The sequence below is a fragment of the Enhydra lutris genome, unplaced genomic scaffold (assembly GCF_002288905.1).
Source record: "Enhydra lutris kenyoni isolate GAN:26980312 unplaced genomic scaffold, ASM228890v2 scaffoldscaffold33, whole genome shotgun sequence".
Lineage (NCBI taxonomy): Eukaryota > Metazoa > Chordata > Mammalia > Carnivora > Mustelidae > Enhydra > Enhydra lutris.
Window position 1 is genome coordinate 16266923 of NW_019154117.1, and position 17230 is coordinate 16284152.

At 43.7% G+C, this 17230-nt stretch overlaps 1 protein-coding gene across 2 annotated transcripts in view; it reads left to right on the top strand.

Annotated features, from left to right (window-relative positions):
- The window catches only part of LOC111153546 (proprotein convertase subtilisin/kexin type 5), a 455156-nt gene that overhangs the window by 32736 nt on the left and 405190 nt on the right, over window positions 1–17230 (top strand). For both annotated transcript variants that reach the window (XM_022512624.1, XM_022512625.1), the window contains exon 2: window positions 8025–8129. In XM_022512624.1, coding sequence (XP_022368332.1) covers window positions 8025–8129 — 105 coding nt within the window. The remainder of the gene's footprint in view (window positions 1–8024; window positions 8130–17230) is intronic.

Sequence of the window (17230 nt, forward strand, 5' to 3'; positions counted from 1 at the left end):
TGTTGGGTGAGCCTGGCTCTGTTAAGAGGAGCTAAAACTAATCCATCTGTGAGTCAAATAAAAATCCGTGCCCGTAGGGAGCTAACATTCTAATGGGGAAAGACCAATAATAAATGGGATAAATAAAAAGAATATATAATATGTTCATGGTGAAAAGTGTTACAGGGAGAAAAAAATCAGGCAAGGGAGTGTGGTATGCGGGAGCGCATGATGGCAGTTTTAAGTTGGGAGAGGGTCAGTGAAAGCCTCCATGAGAAGGAGACATTTGACCGAAGATCTGAAAGCAGAGAGGGTGTGAGTCATAGAAATTTTAAAGAGTATTTCAGGCAGAGGAAAAGCAGGGACAGAGACCCTAAGGTTGGAGTGTTCTTGGTGACTTTGAGGCAAGCAGTCATGGCCAACCTCTCTTTGGTTCTTTTTTGAATGTTATAGAGTCGAACACAGAAGGTAAATTACTATAGTGGTTTTAATATTCTTAGGGAAGCATAGAAGATACATCACAGTCAGTATTTAAAACAAAGAGGAGCAATTTATCCAGGTGCTGTGTCTACAAGCACAAATGGAATTCAGCAAGTTAAAGTTTCCGACTTTTCCACTTTGGGCATCGGAAGAGGTTAGTCTGCAAGAACAGTGGCCTTAGTGACTTGGTTCTTCCCCATCCCACCTGAGGGGGTGGGACAAGGTGCAAACTGGAAGGTAAATTCCAGCTCCAGGTAACTGGGTTCTTGAGTTTTCCAGTCTGTCAGTCTACAGAATGACAGTAGAGGGGAATTTATAACTTTCCAAATCACCATTATTGTTGTTTAATTTACATACCTCCGAATGCAGCCATTTTCGTAGAAGGCAGGATGAGTGTTGAACAATGTCTGTACTCCACGGTGTGCTGATGAATACTGAAAAGTGACTTGTCAGGAGGGTAAGAAGCCCTTATTTGTAAACTTTGCCAGTTTCTTTGATAGGTTAATATTTCCGTCATTGTTGATTTCAAGTCATCAGTGTGATGTCATTGGACAGGGTGTTGGGAAGATAAGAAATTGGATCTTGTAAGTCTACGATGAGCTGGTTCCAGCTCATGGAAGCACTCGTTACCCAGTAATTACCACTATAATAAAGATACTGAATATTCCCAACATTCCAGATTTCTCCAGGTTTTCCCAGTCGATCCCTACTCCACACCCAGATGGTCACTCTAGACACAGACGTCTTCTATCATCATAGATCCCCTGTCCTAGGATTTCACACCAGTGGAACTATACCATGTGCGTTCTTCTGCATCAGCATCATGGTTTGATTATCATGTTGTCATGTTTATCAGCAGTTTGTTCCTCTTTATTGCAGCTTGTTCCACTGTGTGGATATACCACGATATATTTCTCCAACTACCTATTGATTGACATCAGCATTGTTTCCAGCGCAGGAGTGTTACTAAGAAAGCTGGTGTAAACATTTGTGTATGAGTTTTGTTTCAAAGCAGGGTTTCCTTTTTGGGGGGTAAATATGTAGAAATGAATTGTTTGGGTCATGAGGAGGATGTGTGTTTCATAAGAAATTACCAAACGATTTTCCAAAGAGGTTGAACCATTTTATACTCCCGCTGGCAATGTGTGAGAGCGCCAGTGCTCTAGCATCTCCTCAGAGCTTGGCGTTGTCTGTCCTTTAACCTGTAGCCATTTGGGTGTGTGTACATTGCTTTTATGATTTTAATTTGCACTTAAGCATCTTTTTTAATGCTTATTGGCTGTTTGTATATCTCCTTCTGTGAAGTATCTTTTCAAATTTTGCCCATTTAAAAATATTTCTGGAGTGGAGATAAATAGCTTTTCAAAAGGGAGTTCAGAATTTGGATAAATGTATAAATTGGAGCGGGCAGGTGGGAGAACAAGGCAGACAAGTTTTATGGAGGTAGCCACAGGGCCCTTGACCTTGCTGCTTCATAATCAGGGTGACCGAATTTGATGGGGACTGCTCAGTTTAAGTATTGAAAAGTTCTGTGTCTCTGGAAACACTTCAATCTTGGGAAAACCAACATGGTGTTGGTCACCCTATAGGACTATGTGTGAAAGATTTGCCTGCTATATGCCTGGAGTCATTAGACTAGAAGGGATTTTAGTCACAAGCATGGGTGAGACGGTTGGTGGTAAATGTATTCAGAAAGGCCACACAGCTCCTCATTGGGGTCAAAGCCATTGCAAAACGTTAGTCTTCTGGCTCCTAATTTGGCTCAGAATTCAATAGCTCCCTTGTGATGTAAGAATTCAGGTACACAGGGAAGGTTCCCTCTTGCTAGCAGAAAAACAAAAACCAAAGCAAAAACCCTCCCATAATTGTTTTCTGACAGTGATTGTTTTTGGAAATTGGAAACACAATGGTCTCATTTATTTGGCTTAAGTTTTAATTTTCTTATCAAATGCAGTTGTTCCTGAAAGAATGGAGACATTGAGTCTTTTTTTTTTTTTTAAAGATTTATTTATTTATTTATTTGACAGAGAGAGAGTTCACAAGCAGGCAGAGAGGCAGGCAGACAGAGAGGAGGAAGCAGGATCCCTGCTGAGCAGAGAACCCGAGGCGGGACTGGATCCCAGGACTCTGAGATCATGACCTGAGCCGAAGGCAGCGGCTTAACCCACTGAGCCACCCAGGCTCCCTTGGAGACATTGAGTCTTAACCAGTCATTTACACTTCAGTATAAAATAATTCGTTAAAAAAAAAAAAAAAAACTTTCTAAGAAGAGTTTGGTTTGCGAAAGGGTCGCGATAGGAAAACCCTGGGTGCAAGGGTGAGAGGCGGCCACTAAGGAAGAAAAGGCACAAACGCTTGACAGAATTGGGAACAAAAGATGAAATTTATCAGCTTACTGTTGTATAGAATCGTGTTGTGCTGATTGGCAGGGAAGAGTGTTTTGTGTGTGATTATAGAGAAAAGGAGCTTAAGAGGGTCAAGAGGGAAAGAATTATTCTCCTTCCTTTATGTGGAATTAAGGAAAAGGTTCAGTTTAGGCCATTCTCCTATTGATTTTGTACTTCATATATGCTAATAGCTTCTGATTTATTTATAAAACCCCCCCTATGTTAGTTACAAATTCCTTCTTGTTTTAGCCCTTGTTGGTATTAGGTAACATACAAACACAGTCATCTTTTGTTTTACATTACCCTGGAGGAGCTGGGTGGAATGTCAGGTTATAGATAATATTACTGCTTTGTTTTCATACACTGTCTTTCTTTTAAATAGCTCTCAATATGTTATGACATTTTTCTTCCTAATGTTTATTAAATGCCCTCAGCATGCTCAATGCTGTTGAAAGGATATGAAAGACACAATTCTCACCAATAAGGGACATGCATGTTAATAGACAAGAGACATAAACACGCTTTTAAATATAGATATTTAGATAAAAAAATGTGTGTAACTCCACAAGGTGACAGATTATTTTGTGCAAATGATGTAGAATGATGGAGCTAACATGTGCTACCCTTAAGCTGTTGTCTTGCAGCAAAAAGGAAAAAAAAAGACTTAGGCAAAGCATGCAGGAGAGTTCTTGGCATAACATTGATGTTGATATGATATTATTATTCTGATTTACTTTAGAAACTATAATATTCAGTAATATTCAATGTTAACTATTACTGTTTCTTTTCAGAACAGAGAGAAGCCCCTAGAAATTTTAGACAGGAGTATGACCAGATTTGCATTTTCTGGCCTTTTTCTGGCTGTGGTGTAGAAAACAGATTTGAAAGAGGAGGTTGGTGCGTATGGCTCTGAGAGGGCTGGAAGCAAGTGTGTTCATTTAACAGGTGGTCAGAACACAGTGAGTCACCCGGGGGCCTGGGCCTCACTGGGGCCCACAAGCGTTCATGACTCAAGAGGTACATAACTTGGAGGGTCTCTAAGTTGTATGAGATTGTGTAAATGAGCAGCTACTTTTCCGTAAGTTTTGATCTCTCCAATTTTAGATTTAGCAGGGAGCCTTCTGCAGAATCCACTTAGTCATTCTACTTTGGAAGGCATTCGGTATAGACTATTAGATAGCCTGTAGAATCATTCGAGAAGACAAAGCTTTCAGAAGTGTCCCCCAATGCCACCTCACACAATAGGCCTCCCCAAGAGTTGCTGCTTCGTCCCCAACAAAAAACCGAGGCACGAGGAAGCTACTCTGTTGCCCCCATAGCTCTTCTGTGATCTCTTAGCAATTTATCAACAAAACAGGATGTTGCGAAACAAACGCGCAGAAAGCTAGCAGCCGGCATTAAGACCTCTGCCAGCACAACTGCTAAACACATAATGGCCCCCAAGAGCCCGCCCAAGGATGCTGTAGTCTGCCTTTGATTGGCAGAACCTTAATCACATCAGAACCCTGGCTGCAAAGAGTGGAGCCCTTTAGCTCTGCAGTGGAGTGAAGCTCACGGAAGGTTGCTGGACCCAGTCCACCTGTGGGATAAACTGTGCAGCCTAAGCTCAGATGCTTGCTAGCCATTCAGCAGGGATTTACATCTCCCGCCCCGCCCCCAGCCCGCCCCTTCCCGTCCTAGCTGTGTAGGTGTGGGCACTCCCCGATCTCCCACAACCTCATTGATCAAAGTGGAGGTAACGATCTTTATCTTCTAGGGTTCCTGGGGGAATTCAGTTAAATACAGTCACCTGCAGAAGAGCTGGGCGATGCCCGGCACATGGTAGGCCTTTAGTCAATGAGCCATCACTCAGTCATAGAACACCGTTCCCTGACTCTGTAGAGGAAACAGGACCCCTGCAAGGTGGAGGTAAAGCAGAGCTTCCTGCTAGAGGGATCTCACGGCCTGGAGAAAGGTGGCCCTTGTACTAGGCACACAGACGTTGGGAAGTGGATTTGCCCCCGGAAGAGTAGGTGCCACCTGCGGGTGTACGCTAGTTCATTTAGGTGCTATTTCTTTCATTTTTAATTAGTTTTTTAAATTTAAGAAATAATACATACACATAAACAATGAAAAGAAAAGCTCTCTCTGTAGTTCAAGTATTCTTCTTGAGATATCCTGTGCTTATAAGCATACATGTAGTACAGATTCTTTCTTTGTTCTCCTACGAAAACGAGGTCCTATTTTCTCTCTCCCTCCCTCCTTTTCTCTTTCTATTTCTCTCTCTCCTTCCTTCCTCCCTCCCTCCCCCATCCGTCCTTCCTTCCTTTTTTCTTTCCATCCTTCCTTTGAGATCAATTCTTTCAGCTCATATAGAGCCAAACACCTACTGACTATAGCTAGTTGTTTGAATTATTTTGCTTTACAGAATTTCTCCAACATCCATTCTTATACATAAGTGACTATATCTGTATAATTATTAGAAGTGGAAAAGCTGGGTCAAAGGTTGGGTACAGTTTATAATTTTACTGATATTACCGAATGGCTTTCCAAACAGTTGTCCCAAGGAGTGCTCTTTCCCAGTCCTACGTATGCTGCATTTGTGCCTACGTCCTTGCCAACAGTGTATCATCAGACTTTCTAAAGTTGGCCAGTTAAGATGAGGGAAGTCAAGAGGTGATACTAGGTAGGGCACAGCAAGAGGAATTCTGACCAAGGGATAGAGGTAAGGGATTGCAGGACAAGAGGTGAGAGAAGGTAGGAGTGAAGTTTAAATTTAGAAGGGAAACCGATAATCAGAAACTACATACCCAGCAAGGCCTTGACCAGGCAGTGCACCTGTTACGCTGCTCAGTCCTTATAACCACACTCACCCGTACACATTTTTAAGCCTCATCTGACTCTGATACCCAGTCTCTGTCCGCTGTGCCTGCTGTGTCCTTATTTTACAGTGAGGAACCAAAGCCCAACATAGTTCAGTGGTGTATCCAACATCCCAAAGCATGTTAAGTCAGGACGAGGGTTCTGTTTTCCAGCTTCATACACGCTATGTAAGTCCAGGATTCCAGTCTTTACCAAAGAAGCCACAAAGGATCAGAATTAAATCTTCAGGACATATTTCATCCACATTTGAGTTTAATGGTTCAGTTGAATTCAACTATTTCCTATCATTAAAGAGGTTCCATTGTAGTTGCATGGGCATGGTCTGAAACTCATGGACCATATGCACACTGGTGCTAGGTTCTGTATAAAGTTCTTCCCCAAAGATTTTATGTCCCTTTCCACAGAAACTACTGTGTTTACCCAAGGAGCGCTCTTGACAAAAGCTACATGAGATGAAAGCTCTAAGCTCCTTGGGATTTTAAGATTTTCTTATAAAGGATTACACAGCCCATTTGTGAATTCTACCCTTAGTCCTCTGGAATCTTAAAATTGGCCTGTAAATCCCTCCTTGAAACCCTCTTGGACACTGAGGATATCTGTGGATATCTGTGTCTTCTTCCTCATTGTTTGCTGCTGTTTCTGAGTTCCCGATCTTTTCCTGTGTATATCTGGGCAGTTTCCACTTGAGTTAAAAATGTGTGACTTCAGACTGTCCTATCCAATGGTAATTTGAGTCATTCATTTAGAGTGTAAAGTCCCAGGTAGGGGGTGACTCTTCAGTGGCACAGAAGCTGGGTCAGTCATCCTCACCAGAGAGATAGAATGATGCTCGAGAATCGGTGGAAAGAAGGGAATTAAAAAAATAAACCTTTTATCTGGAAAAATGAAGATGGGCCAATGAAGTTTTTTCCTTTTTTTTTTTTAATTAAGAAAGCCAACTTTTGAATTGTCCCCATTGGAAACCATCCTGTTGATGGTTATTCTTTATTCTTTTAGGGTAGAGCCATGATGTTCTGGAGAAATAGCCCATTTGATGTATTAGGGCAAAGCAAAGAAGGAAAAAAAAGTGTCATTGTCAAAGAGTAGAATTTGATGGAATTTGAGGGCTGCAGTGATCTCAGAAGTTAACCAGCCCAGGGGTGCCTGGGTGGCTCAGTGGGTTAAAGCCTCTGCCTTTGGCTCAGATCTCGATCCCAGGGTCCTGGGATTGAGCTCCACATGAGGCTCTCTGTTCAGCAGGGTGCCTGCTTCCCTTCCCCTCTCTCTGCTGCCTCTCTGCCTACTTGTGATCTCTGTATGTCAAATAAATAAATAAACTCTTAAAAAAAAAAAAAAAAGACGTTAACCAGCCCAACACCTGGTTTTATAGGAATGGAAATGGAGGCATAGTAAGTACATGGGATTTAGCTAAGAAGCCACTTCTGAGCAGTGTCACCCAGAGCGAGAACCAGGCTCTTCTGTGTTCATTTGCTTTCTTGTTCCATTTCCATAATATGTGACCCACATCTGATAATCTGCTGAGAGAACCTGATTATCTGGGATTTTGTTTGTTTTCTGAAAGTGCCAGTGACTTATTTTCAAAGCTATCCTAAGCAGACTGAACTGTTTTCAACAAAAGGGAGGGGTGCGCAGGTGAGAAGATGAGTATGTTGAAAGAAGGGGTTGTGATCGACTGGCTTGCACTGGCTTTACCCGGGTTGCGTAGCTGCTAGCTAGGGTATGCGATCTTCGTCTGGTTCCAGATACCGCCGCCCACTTTTAGTTTGTAATAAATGCATAACTGCGATGTCGTTATACTGCTGACTGAAGGCAGGAAACAAACTTAAGTAGTGTTTCCTTTGTGAATGACCAACTGCTCAGGACTGATTTCAAATTGATGATATAAATAATCTAACGAGGTCCTTCATTGTACATTTCTCGGAGCAAACAGAATGCAGCGTGTTTTTATAACCAGATCGCTATTTGATTTTTTTTTTCTCTTTCCCACATTTGGATATAAATGGATATAGAATTACTTAAAATGCTGCATATAAATTAAACATTAAAAGGGAGATACGGAGAGCTAAGCTGCCCCATTATAATCTTGAGTTCCGCAGTCACTGCCTCAAGGACACTCCATTTCATGTCACATGTCCTTCTTTGGAAAAGTGATCACCAGGGTTCAAGTAACATTTAAGCATAGAGGCAACTGCATAATTTATGGACCTTTTTTTGTTTTGTTTTGTTTTGTGTTCTTATTTTCATGCAACACAGGAACACAGAAGACTCTTTAATTCCCACTAACTCCCTTCTGGGCTTCTCCTCCTGTCTTTGCAGATCGGGGCCCTGAAGGACTACTACCACTTCTACCATAGCAGGACGATTAAAAGGTCAGTTCTCTCGAGCAGAGGAACCCACAGTTTCATTTCAATGGAACCAAAGGTAAGAAGAACCAGTTGGGGGTGGGAACCAAGAAGCGAAAGCTTCTGCATTTTTCATTGGTAATAGCACACCAGCAACTGATGACCAGCGCGAAGACTCACATTTCGGGAGCCGTCCTATTATCCTTGGATCTAGTGTCTTGGCTTCCGCTTCAGACCAAAATAGATGAGGGCTTGATTTTCACCAAAATGCCATTATCGTCCTGCTGGTATGACAGCCCAGGGGTATCATGAGTATGGGTTTTCATGGAGAATGGAGGAGTCTGTGGGAGGGGAGATATCGATTGATTCGGATGTGTTGAAATAAGAAGAGTACCGCACTGTGTACTGATTTGCGTGTAGATCTGAGGTTCTAGCCGAACTCCATAGAGGGGTCCCTAATAGAACCCTTAGGTCAGGTGTCAGGTCACCACGGATCCTTGCAATTTCCGCTGACGCTGGTAGAGCCATGCCCTTGGCAGCCCGAGGACTAGATCATGTTGGGGACGGGAGGGATACTGAGCACAGAAGGCATGGAAGCTGGCTCCTGATCCCGAGGTAGGGCTCATCAGGTAACGTTCTTGCACGTTGTCTTTACTCCGTGTCCTTTGGGGTTATATAAACAACATCCCCTTGGGAGTACCTAGAAGGCGATGTGATACGTCTACCTTCTCCCACTTCATTCTAGAGAGGCGGGGCAGCTTCAAACTGGGAGATAGGAAGCGGAAGGGTGTTGTTAGGGACAAATCAACCAGTAGCTGGCAGCTAACGCTCAGGGCGAGTTACACCCCCGTCCTTGTCAAGTTAGAGGAGGGCATTGACTCTGAGGGGGAGCTAGTTGGCCCCCCAGTTGTGGCAAGTAAAATGGAGAGCAAGGCAGCTGTACCAGCCTGCCCCAGTTCTTCTGTGGGCTCACTGGTGATTACTTATTCATTAAGAAGGGTTTTTTTCCCCCATCCCCATTATGTTTTAGATTTCAAATAAGTTGGTGAACAAGTCCTTACAAGTGAGCACAGCAGTCTCACCTAGAGATTCCACGAAAATTGTATTCCTCATTAAAGCAAAAAGTCCTTCTTTGCATTAATATGCAAATCAGGTTTGCCATTTGGAATCCTGCCCTCTCTTATGTGCCACGGTTTGCCTTGTTTAATTTGTTTCTGGAATATTATCACATGGTGTTCATGATTGTGAACTTAGATCTCAGTGATCCGAGAAAGCACATTTCTTGTAGGTCCCAATTTTCTATAACCCAGTTTTGGGTTATAGGAACATCCCCTAAGACTTACACGCCGGTGGCCCGAGGATTGTTCCCCCCCCCAACCCCCTTTCATCTCTATTCAGACTTGAATGTCTCTGGAAAAGCAATCTGTTGGGATGTTCTTGAATTAGCTGAATTTTTGAAGCAAAGTCACGTTTTTCATCTGCTAAACAACTTTTTTCGAAGCTTTCTTGAACTTTGGTAATTAAAATGATTCCAATTTCATACCTCATGTGTGTAGTCAGTGTGAATTTGAGAAACCAAGTGCTAGTCGGTTTGGGAGGTAAGAACAGAATGTAATGAGGCATTGTGTTCATAATGAAGTATTTACTGACTAGGGAGCTGTTTCAGTCTTTAATGTCATCTTGGGGAATCTTGGTCTACTTGTCTTCCTCCTCCTCCCTTTCTTCTTCTTCTTCTTCTTTTAGATTTTTATTTATTTTTATTGGGGGTGCAGAGGCAGAGAACCTTCAAGCAGCCTCCTTGCTGAGCATGGAGCCCGATGTGGGGCTCAGTCCCACGACCCATGAGATCTCGACCTGAGCTGAAACCAGGAGTCAGACACTTAACTGACTGAGCCACCCAGAGGGCCCTCCCTGGTCTTCATTTCTGTTCATCTCGGTACATCAGATAGCTTATGTGGGATCCCCCAGAGACCTTGGGCACTGGCGCACATCGTACCTGGAATGTATGTCCTCCCTCCCCCAGTCCAGAGAGTAGGGCCGTTTCAGGACAACTCTAGGACTCATGCTCAGTTAACCATTGCTCCTCAATAAAGAGAATACCCCTTGGGAGAACCATATCTTACTCTTTATTCGGATGCCTCCTGCCCCTCATTCCCACCTAGCCATTTATACAAGAGCGCCATACTCTACCGACTTTGCGGCTGGAGCACCCTGGTGGGGGCTGTCCCCGGTTTCTCTCAGAGACTTCTCATAGCTCATTCACTCACTGACCATTTCTTGAGCCATCAGTATATGGCAGGCCCTATACTAGGCTTTGGGGCTCTGGAGATCTAGCGGTGCCCTGGGCGAACTCACCGTAGGCTTCCAAAGTAGCTGTCAGGGAAACCAACAACAATCCGGTGCTTCTCAGGTGTTGGGGATGGGGGAGCAGATGGGACGGAGATGGGATATTCCTCCTCCTTCTCCAGCTCCGTCCTTGGAAAGCTCAGACCCACTTGGGTCATTATTATTGTTTTTTAATCTTGAAAAGCTTTTTACTTGGAGAAGTCATGGAAATGTTGTGAGGAATCCCTATGTAAGCTTCCCACATTCCCCAAATGTTAATGTTTGTGTTTTACATGTTACCATACTTATTTGATCATATTCTCTCTCTCCTTTCTATACACACACCCACACCCACACACATGTCCATGTGTGTGTACAAATATATGTACATAAGTTTTTTTTTTTTTTTTTCTGAAAATTTGGGAGCAAGTTACACACACGATGCCCCTATGACTTTATGGATTTCACTGTGTATTTACTCAAACCAAGAACCTTCTGTTATTATAAGCACAAGTACAGACAGTTAACATTCTGTAAAAATCTGGATATTAACAATGATTTAATATTATTATCCAGTCTACAGATTTCATTCAAGTTTTGCCAGTTGTCTCTTTTCTTGGCCAAGAACACATTTAGCTGCCAATTTGTCTGATGTCCCCTTTGTAGACTGTGTCATACTTCTTTTCCTTTTCTTTTCTTTCTTTTTATTTTTCCTTTCACAACTAACACTTTTTTACTTTTAAAGATTATTTTAGAGAGAGAGAGCATGCACACATGCAAGTGGGGAGAAGGGCAGAGGGAGAGAATCTCAAGGATACTCCCGGCTGAGTGTGGGCCCATCACGAGGCTCAATCCTGGGACCCTGAGGTCATGACCTGAGCTGAAAGCAAAAGTCAGATGCTTAACCGACTGAGCCACCCAGGCGCTCAGACAGCTAGCAGTCTTTCTGAAGGTTACAGGCCTGGTATTTTGTAGATTATCTAATGTCATGATTAATTCAGGTTTAGCAAGAACACCAGAGGAGTGCTGGGTTCTAAGCACATCAGATCAGGAAGTGTGTGATGCCAACTTGGTTCGTTACTCGTGATTTTAACTTTGGTCCCTTGGTGGTGACACACATAGCATCTGCCAGTCTTCTCCACATTAAAAAGACTGGTTTCCTCTTTCTATGAGTAAGTGTTTGATGGGGAGATACTTTGAGGCCACGTGAAAGTGTGTGGGCTGACTTTGTATGTTTCACTCCCGGCAGATCCCATTGGGGGTGTAAAGCTAGTGTCTGTGTGACTTGCTTTCTTAGGAAGGTCTTCTTTTCTTGATTGTTGGGTGGGTGTATGGTGGACGGTTAGTGTGCCAGAGTGGAGACGCATGTGTGATTTGGGTGGTGGGACCGTGTGGCATGGCTTGGTGGCAAACATCAGTGGTACAGCGAAGTTATTTTTGATTGTCATTTTCTTAAGAAGGGGCATACCAGTGAATTGCAGGGAATACACACGCTAAACGGATCCTGGCTTTTACTTGCTGTAGTAAATTGCACGTTTGTTCGTTTTTTTCCCTCTGCTTTTGTTTTTATTTAAAGGGTTCTAAAGAAGGAAATGCAGAAGTGGCCGGAAGGGTTGTAAGACCAACCCTTCTGGTGCTAAGAAAATGCTGTGGTCAGTAGGGGCACCTGAGCCTGGAGAACAAGGATAGCCTGGTTTCCATATGTTAACATTATGTTATGATTAGCTTTTTAAATGACAGAGCTTCACAGACTTCTAAGACAGCGCCACTAGTACAGTAATAACAGTTTTGCAGAAAATGTTGGTGCCATGTTACAGTGACTCGACCAGTGAGTCTACAATATTCATATCCATACCTTTCCTTTTAACTGGCCAGCTTTTTTCTCCAAGAGACCCAAGCTGTATCTTAGAAACAATGGTTTTGAGTTAACATTCTCAGAAGCCTCTCATTAATCTGTTTAGAAATCTTTGCCAGCCCTGTGGCATTTGGTCAAAGAGGCTGTCATCTATGGATGGAAGTTCCTTTTTTTTTTTCTTTAAGATTAGTTATTTATTTAAGAGAGAGAGAGAGAGGAAGAGTGCGTATGTGAGCAGGGGGAGGGGGTGGGGGGAGGAGAGACTCTCAGGCTGACTCCCCGCTGAGTGTAGAGCCAGCTGTTGGAGCTTAATCTCATGACCCTGAGATCACGACCTGAGCCGAAATCAAGATTTGGACACTTGACTGACTGAGCCACCCAGGCGCCCCAGAATGGACATTTTTTATAGCTTCTGTGCTGCTCATGCAGACATGGGCACTGGGTGGAGGCGAGATTTTTCATTCTCCTCCTTACCCAGAGTAGAAAAACCAGAATCCAAATTTTCCTATTAGAGTAAGCATTTAAAATTTTTAAAAAGGTAAACAAAACAAAAAACAAATGACAACAACAACAAAAAAACCCCATGCCATTAAGTTTGGTCCTCATGTCCTATCCATGTGTAATTTACAAGTATAGCTCCCTTTGCCTATTGGATTTGATCCTAAAGGTTCTGTCCTTTCAGTCTTATTATTTTTTCCAGCCCTTTTTCTGAGTTCAGGTCTGTTGATTGTGGAAAGACTATTCCTATGATACTGTTTACTGCAGAATTGTAGGATCTTTAGATTGAGACTTCTCTCTTTCCTAGTCAATGCTGGCGTCCCTTCCACTGTGCTGCTAAGAGGGATTTTGTTCAGATCTGTTAAGCATGCCTAGTGACGGGCTTCAGTACTGGACAAAGCAAACACCGCTATAATTGAAGAGATTTAACTTGGTGAATTCTAATCGGCTTGCCTGTAACATCTACCCGTTGGTTCTCTTTTTTTGCCTTCCAGATATATATATATAGATATCTATATATATATATAAAACAGTTCAGTAAATATCAGAAGCCCTTTGCTTCTTCTCCAGGAGCAACAATTGTGCCCCTGTAAATGTGGCCCAGAGTTAAGTGCAAACCTTTAGCTCACAGAGCGAGTGCCCATTCATGACGTTCATCCATAAGCCATTTCATCTGAAGAGAACTTTCTGGCAAAGCGTTCAGGTATTATATAGCGACAAATAAAGGGGTCTGAGGAAGGAGTGCTTGGATGTAGTTAGCAAGATTAGAGGGAAATTAGCCCTGGGCAAGAAGACCGGGAGGCTAAGTTTCCTTACTAACCCAGGCTGGTACCTCTTGTGCCCAGGACTTGGTTTTCCGATGATTGGCATTTTCCTCTTGTTGCCTCAAGAGTGAAAGACCTGCAGTCACATGATGGAGGAAGGGTCCAGAAGGACCTCCCTCCGCCTAGCTGCCATGTTCCTGAGGCGCTGCACAAATCCACTTCTCAGTCAAACCCCATCTCCCCCATGGACTCACTTTGTAATTTTGGAATATTCTAGCTCCACTTCTGATTGATCTTTAATTGATCCATGGAGACCACAGCATCTGCCTTCCCTCTTGTTCTTAGCTCGGAGCCAAACCAGTTAGAAGTCGTTCACATGCACCCGATCTCCTAGCGGAGCCTCGGAAGGAAAGAAACCTCATTTACTGAGAAATAGATGCTCAGAAGTGTCTGACCTCTGCCTTCCCTGGCTCCAGGCATGAATCGCAGCCACACCTTTTTACCCAGAAGATTCCATTGGGCCTGATGCAGCTGTGGGATTTGCCTTCACCTGAGTTCAGGTGCTTCCTGTTGGGGCCACGCTCCACTTCCTCCCACCCCGCCTGCCCTCATTCCAGCTGCTGCTCCTGCGAGCTGTTTTCTTTGGCAGGTTAATTTTCCACTCTTTGCTTTTAAATGTGATAATAACTTAATGGTTTGACTTTCTTTTGTGAAGTGCGGTTTTATCATCTCACGTTCCTGGGTGGGTGCTCGCCCAGCCGTGCAGGATGACCCCCGGCGTGTGGAGGTGGGATGACGGTGGCGGTGTTGTCTTGGGGCAGGCACCCGAGTCCTCGTGTTCTCAGCATATGTTATAACCGTGATCATTGCACATATGCCCCTCGGCATCTCGCCGGTGAATGGCAGTCACCAAGTATCCTGAGGATGGATTCCTCCAGAAGCAGCAGAAGCAGCGTGGGCTCACATCTGACAATGCACGGGGAGGACACGGACATGGCAGTCAAGGGGGCACATTGGGGGCTGTCTTGTTCCAACCTATCTTCTCTTCGCCACCTTTTCAGCTGTGACATGTAACCATTATAGCGAAGTCCCATCTGGTTTTTGGTAGCATTTCTTTGTCTTTGAAAACCCTACTAGGATGCATATATATTCTTGGCAGAAGCAATCCAGTTCGCAATCTTTGGCACATTTTTGGTGATAGGATGGCCAGGAATTTGGGGAAGGCAGAAGGAGGTATGTGGGTACAACGTTCACTGTGTTCCCCACTGGCCCTCCTTTCCTGTCTCGTTTCCAGGTCTTCCAGAGGCCTGGATGGTCAGAAAACCAGAGAGTCAGAGTGTATGCTGCTGGGTTATCTGATGGGAAAGTTTCAGTCATGACCCAAGTCCCTTATAAGCAGGAGTGAATTAAAAAATTAAATAAATAAATTTCTCAGCTACTTTGGAAATGTTGCAAAATCTTTATTAGAGTGGTTGGCAGGACTTTGTTTTCAAAGGTTATAAATTCGCATGCCTATGGTGGGAGAGCGGATAACAAGAATGAGTGAGATGGGCCAGATAGAAAATAATGGGGCAAACCCTTGCTGAGGGGGAGGGAGCAGGTGCCTCTCTGCTGGGGCCGCTGGTCACATGGCAGGCTGGCTCGGTTTTGCCCCTTCCGAAGAACTGGCCAGTCTGGATGGCAGCATCGCATTTCCCGATTTTAAAGGCTGGCAAATAATTGCAAAGTTCAAAAATATTTGTGTGGGCCAAAGACAACATGGCCGAGAGGCATCCCAGCTTGTGACCCCTTGAATAGGCTGTGTTGGGAGAAAGGGAGGAAGGCATGGAAGATTCCAGCACTTTTGAAACTTTGCCTGGGTCTTACCCTCACCTGAACACCAGCATTTGCTCTGTTGGTCATGCTCCCCTGAGTGGCTCACATGTGATTTTTCTCGGTGTCTTCATCTCCAAGTTGAAATACGAGGATCTTTTGGGGATAAGGTCACTCAAGTTCTGTAGCAAAGGGTCCTACCACCGAGGACAGGGTGGAGGGTTCGTTCTAGCTTTGCCTGAGCTTTGCCCCCTTTTCCACTGACACCTGTAACGTGCTGGGAGAAATAGTCTTAACAGGGAATGAAGGTTGGGGAAGCAGGGTAAGTCAAAGAAAAGAACAAATGAAAGTGATGGTCGTGGGAAAATAGGAAGAGAGATTTGACGGGGCAGAGGAGAGTCGCTACATATTTTGCGTAAGTCACGTCAGCCGCTTGAAGGAAGGGTATCACATGTAAAATCTTTATTATTTTCTTAGATGAGATAGTATTGCCAGATGTCTGAATCTGAAGAAGTAGATGCTGGGTCTAGAACATGGAGGGTGATGACAACATTCTGAATTTCTAAGATTGGACGGTCTTACCTTTGTTCCATTTACTTTGTAATAGGATACCAGAGTCTGGGTGGTTTATAAACAGCAGAAATGTATTTCTTTTAGTCCTGGAGCTGGCAAGTCCAAGATTGAGGTGCCGGTCAACTTGGTGTCTGGTGAGAACTCAGTTCCTGGTTCACAGACAGCCGTCCTCCTGTTGTGTCCTTACCTGGCCTCAGGAGCAGGGGAGCTTTCTGGGCTCTCCTTTATAAGGGCGCTCGTCCTATCCCTGTGAGCTCCAGCCTTGTGACCTGTCCACCTCCCAAAGGCCACACCTTCTAATACCATCACATCGGATATTAGGGGTTTCAACGTTTGAAGTTTGGGGGTCGCAGACATGTGATCTGTAACAGGTTTTCAGAAGGGGATTTTGGAGCCACAAGACATGCAAACCTAAGGAGTAAGTGAAAACAGTAAACAAGAAACAAAACCAAGCAGCAACAACACAACCCAGAGCCGTTTTAATTGCCTGGCTTTGAAGGGAAATCATACTGGTCCATGTATTTATTTTAATGAATGCAAGAGTGAATAAGAAATCTAATTAGAAGATCACCATTGAAAAGACCTGATTTGTTAATAAGTGCCTGTAAATTTTGTTTCTGTGCTCAGTTCCACCAAATGTCAACCAATTCTCGCAACACCGAAGGAGGTAATACGGTGCAACAGAAAGACTCTTTGAGTTTTTGGTTCCAGCTCTGATCTCTGTGGGGTCATCCCTTAGCTGTCTGATTCTCCCCCACATTAGAACATCAATCATTGTCGCTGAATGCACACCAACAGAACACTTGAGAAGTATAGTGTCCAACACAGTATAATGAATTACACAGTGCAAGGAGAGATCAAAGGTACGGGTTAAATCCTTGTAACAAAGAAGTAAGTAGCCAATAAAGTGATGTTCTAAGTCTGTACGTACTGATACGGAGAGTTCTTCAAAATGAGCCATATAAAAAGAACATCTAAGAGGTGTTTTCATTTATGTTTTAGGTTCAAAGGACAAAAAAAGGACCTGTGTGTATGTGGGTATAATTCCATGCAAGGTAGTTTTGGAAATGACTGAAAATGACTCTTAATAGTTACCTTCCACACCGTATGCTTTTTTTTTTTTAAGATTTTATTTAATATTTATTTGACAGACAGAGATCACAAGTAGGCAGAGAGGCAGACAGAGAGAGAGGAAGGGAAGCAGGACCCTGGGATCATGACCTGAGCTGAAGGCAGAGGTTTTAACCCACTGAGCCACCCAGGCGCCCCACTGTATGCTTTTTTAAAAAAACTATAGTGCATCTGCTTTTGTTGACATCCATAATGCTTTGATATCTCAAATCCCATGGGTGT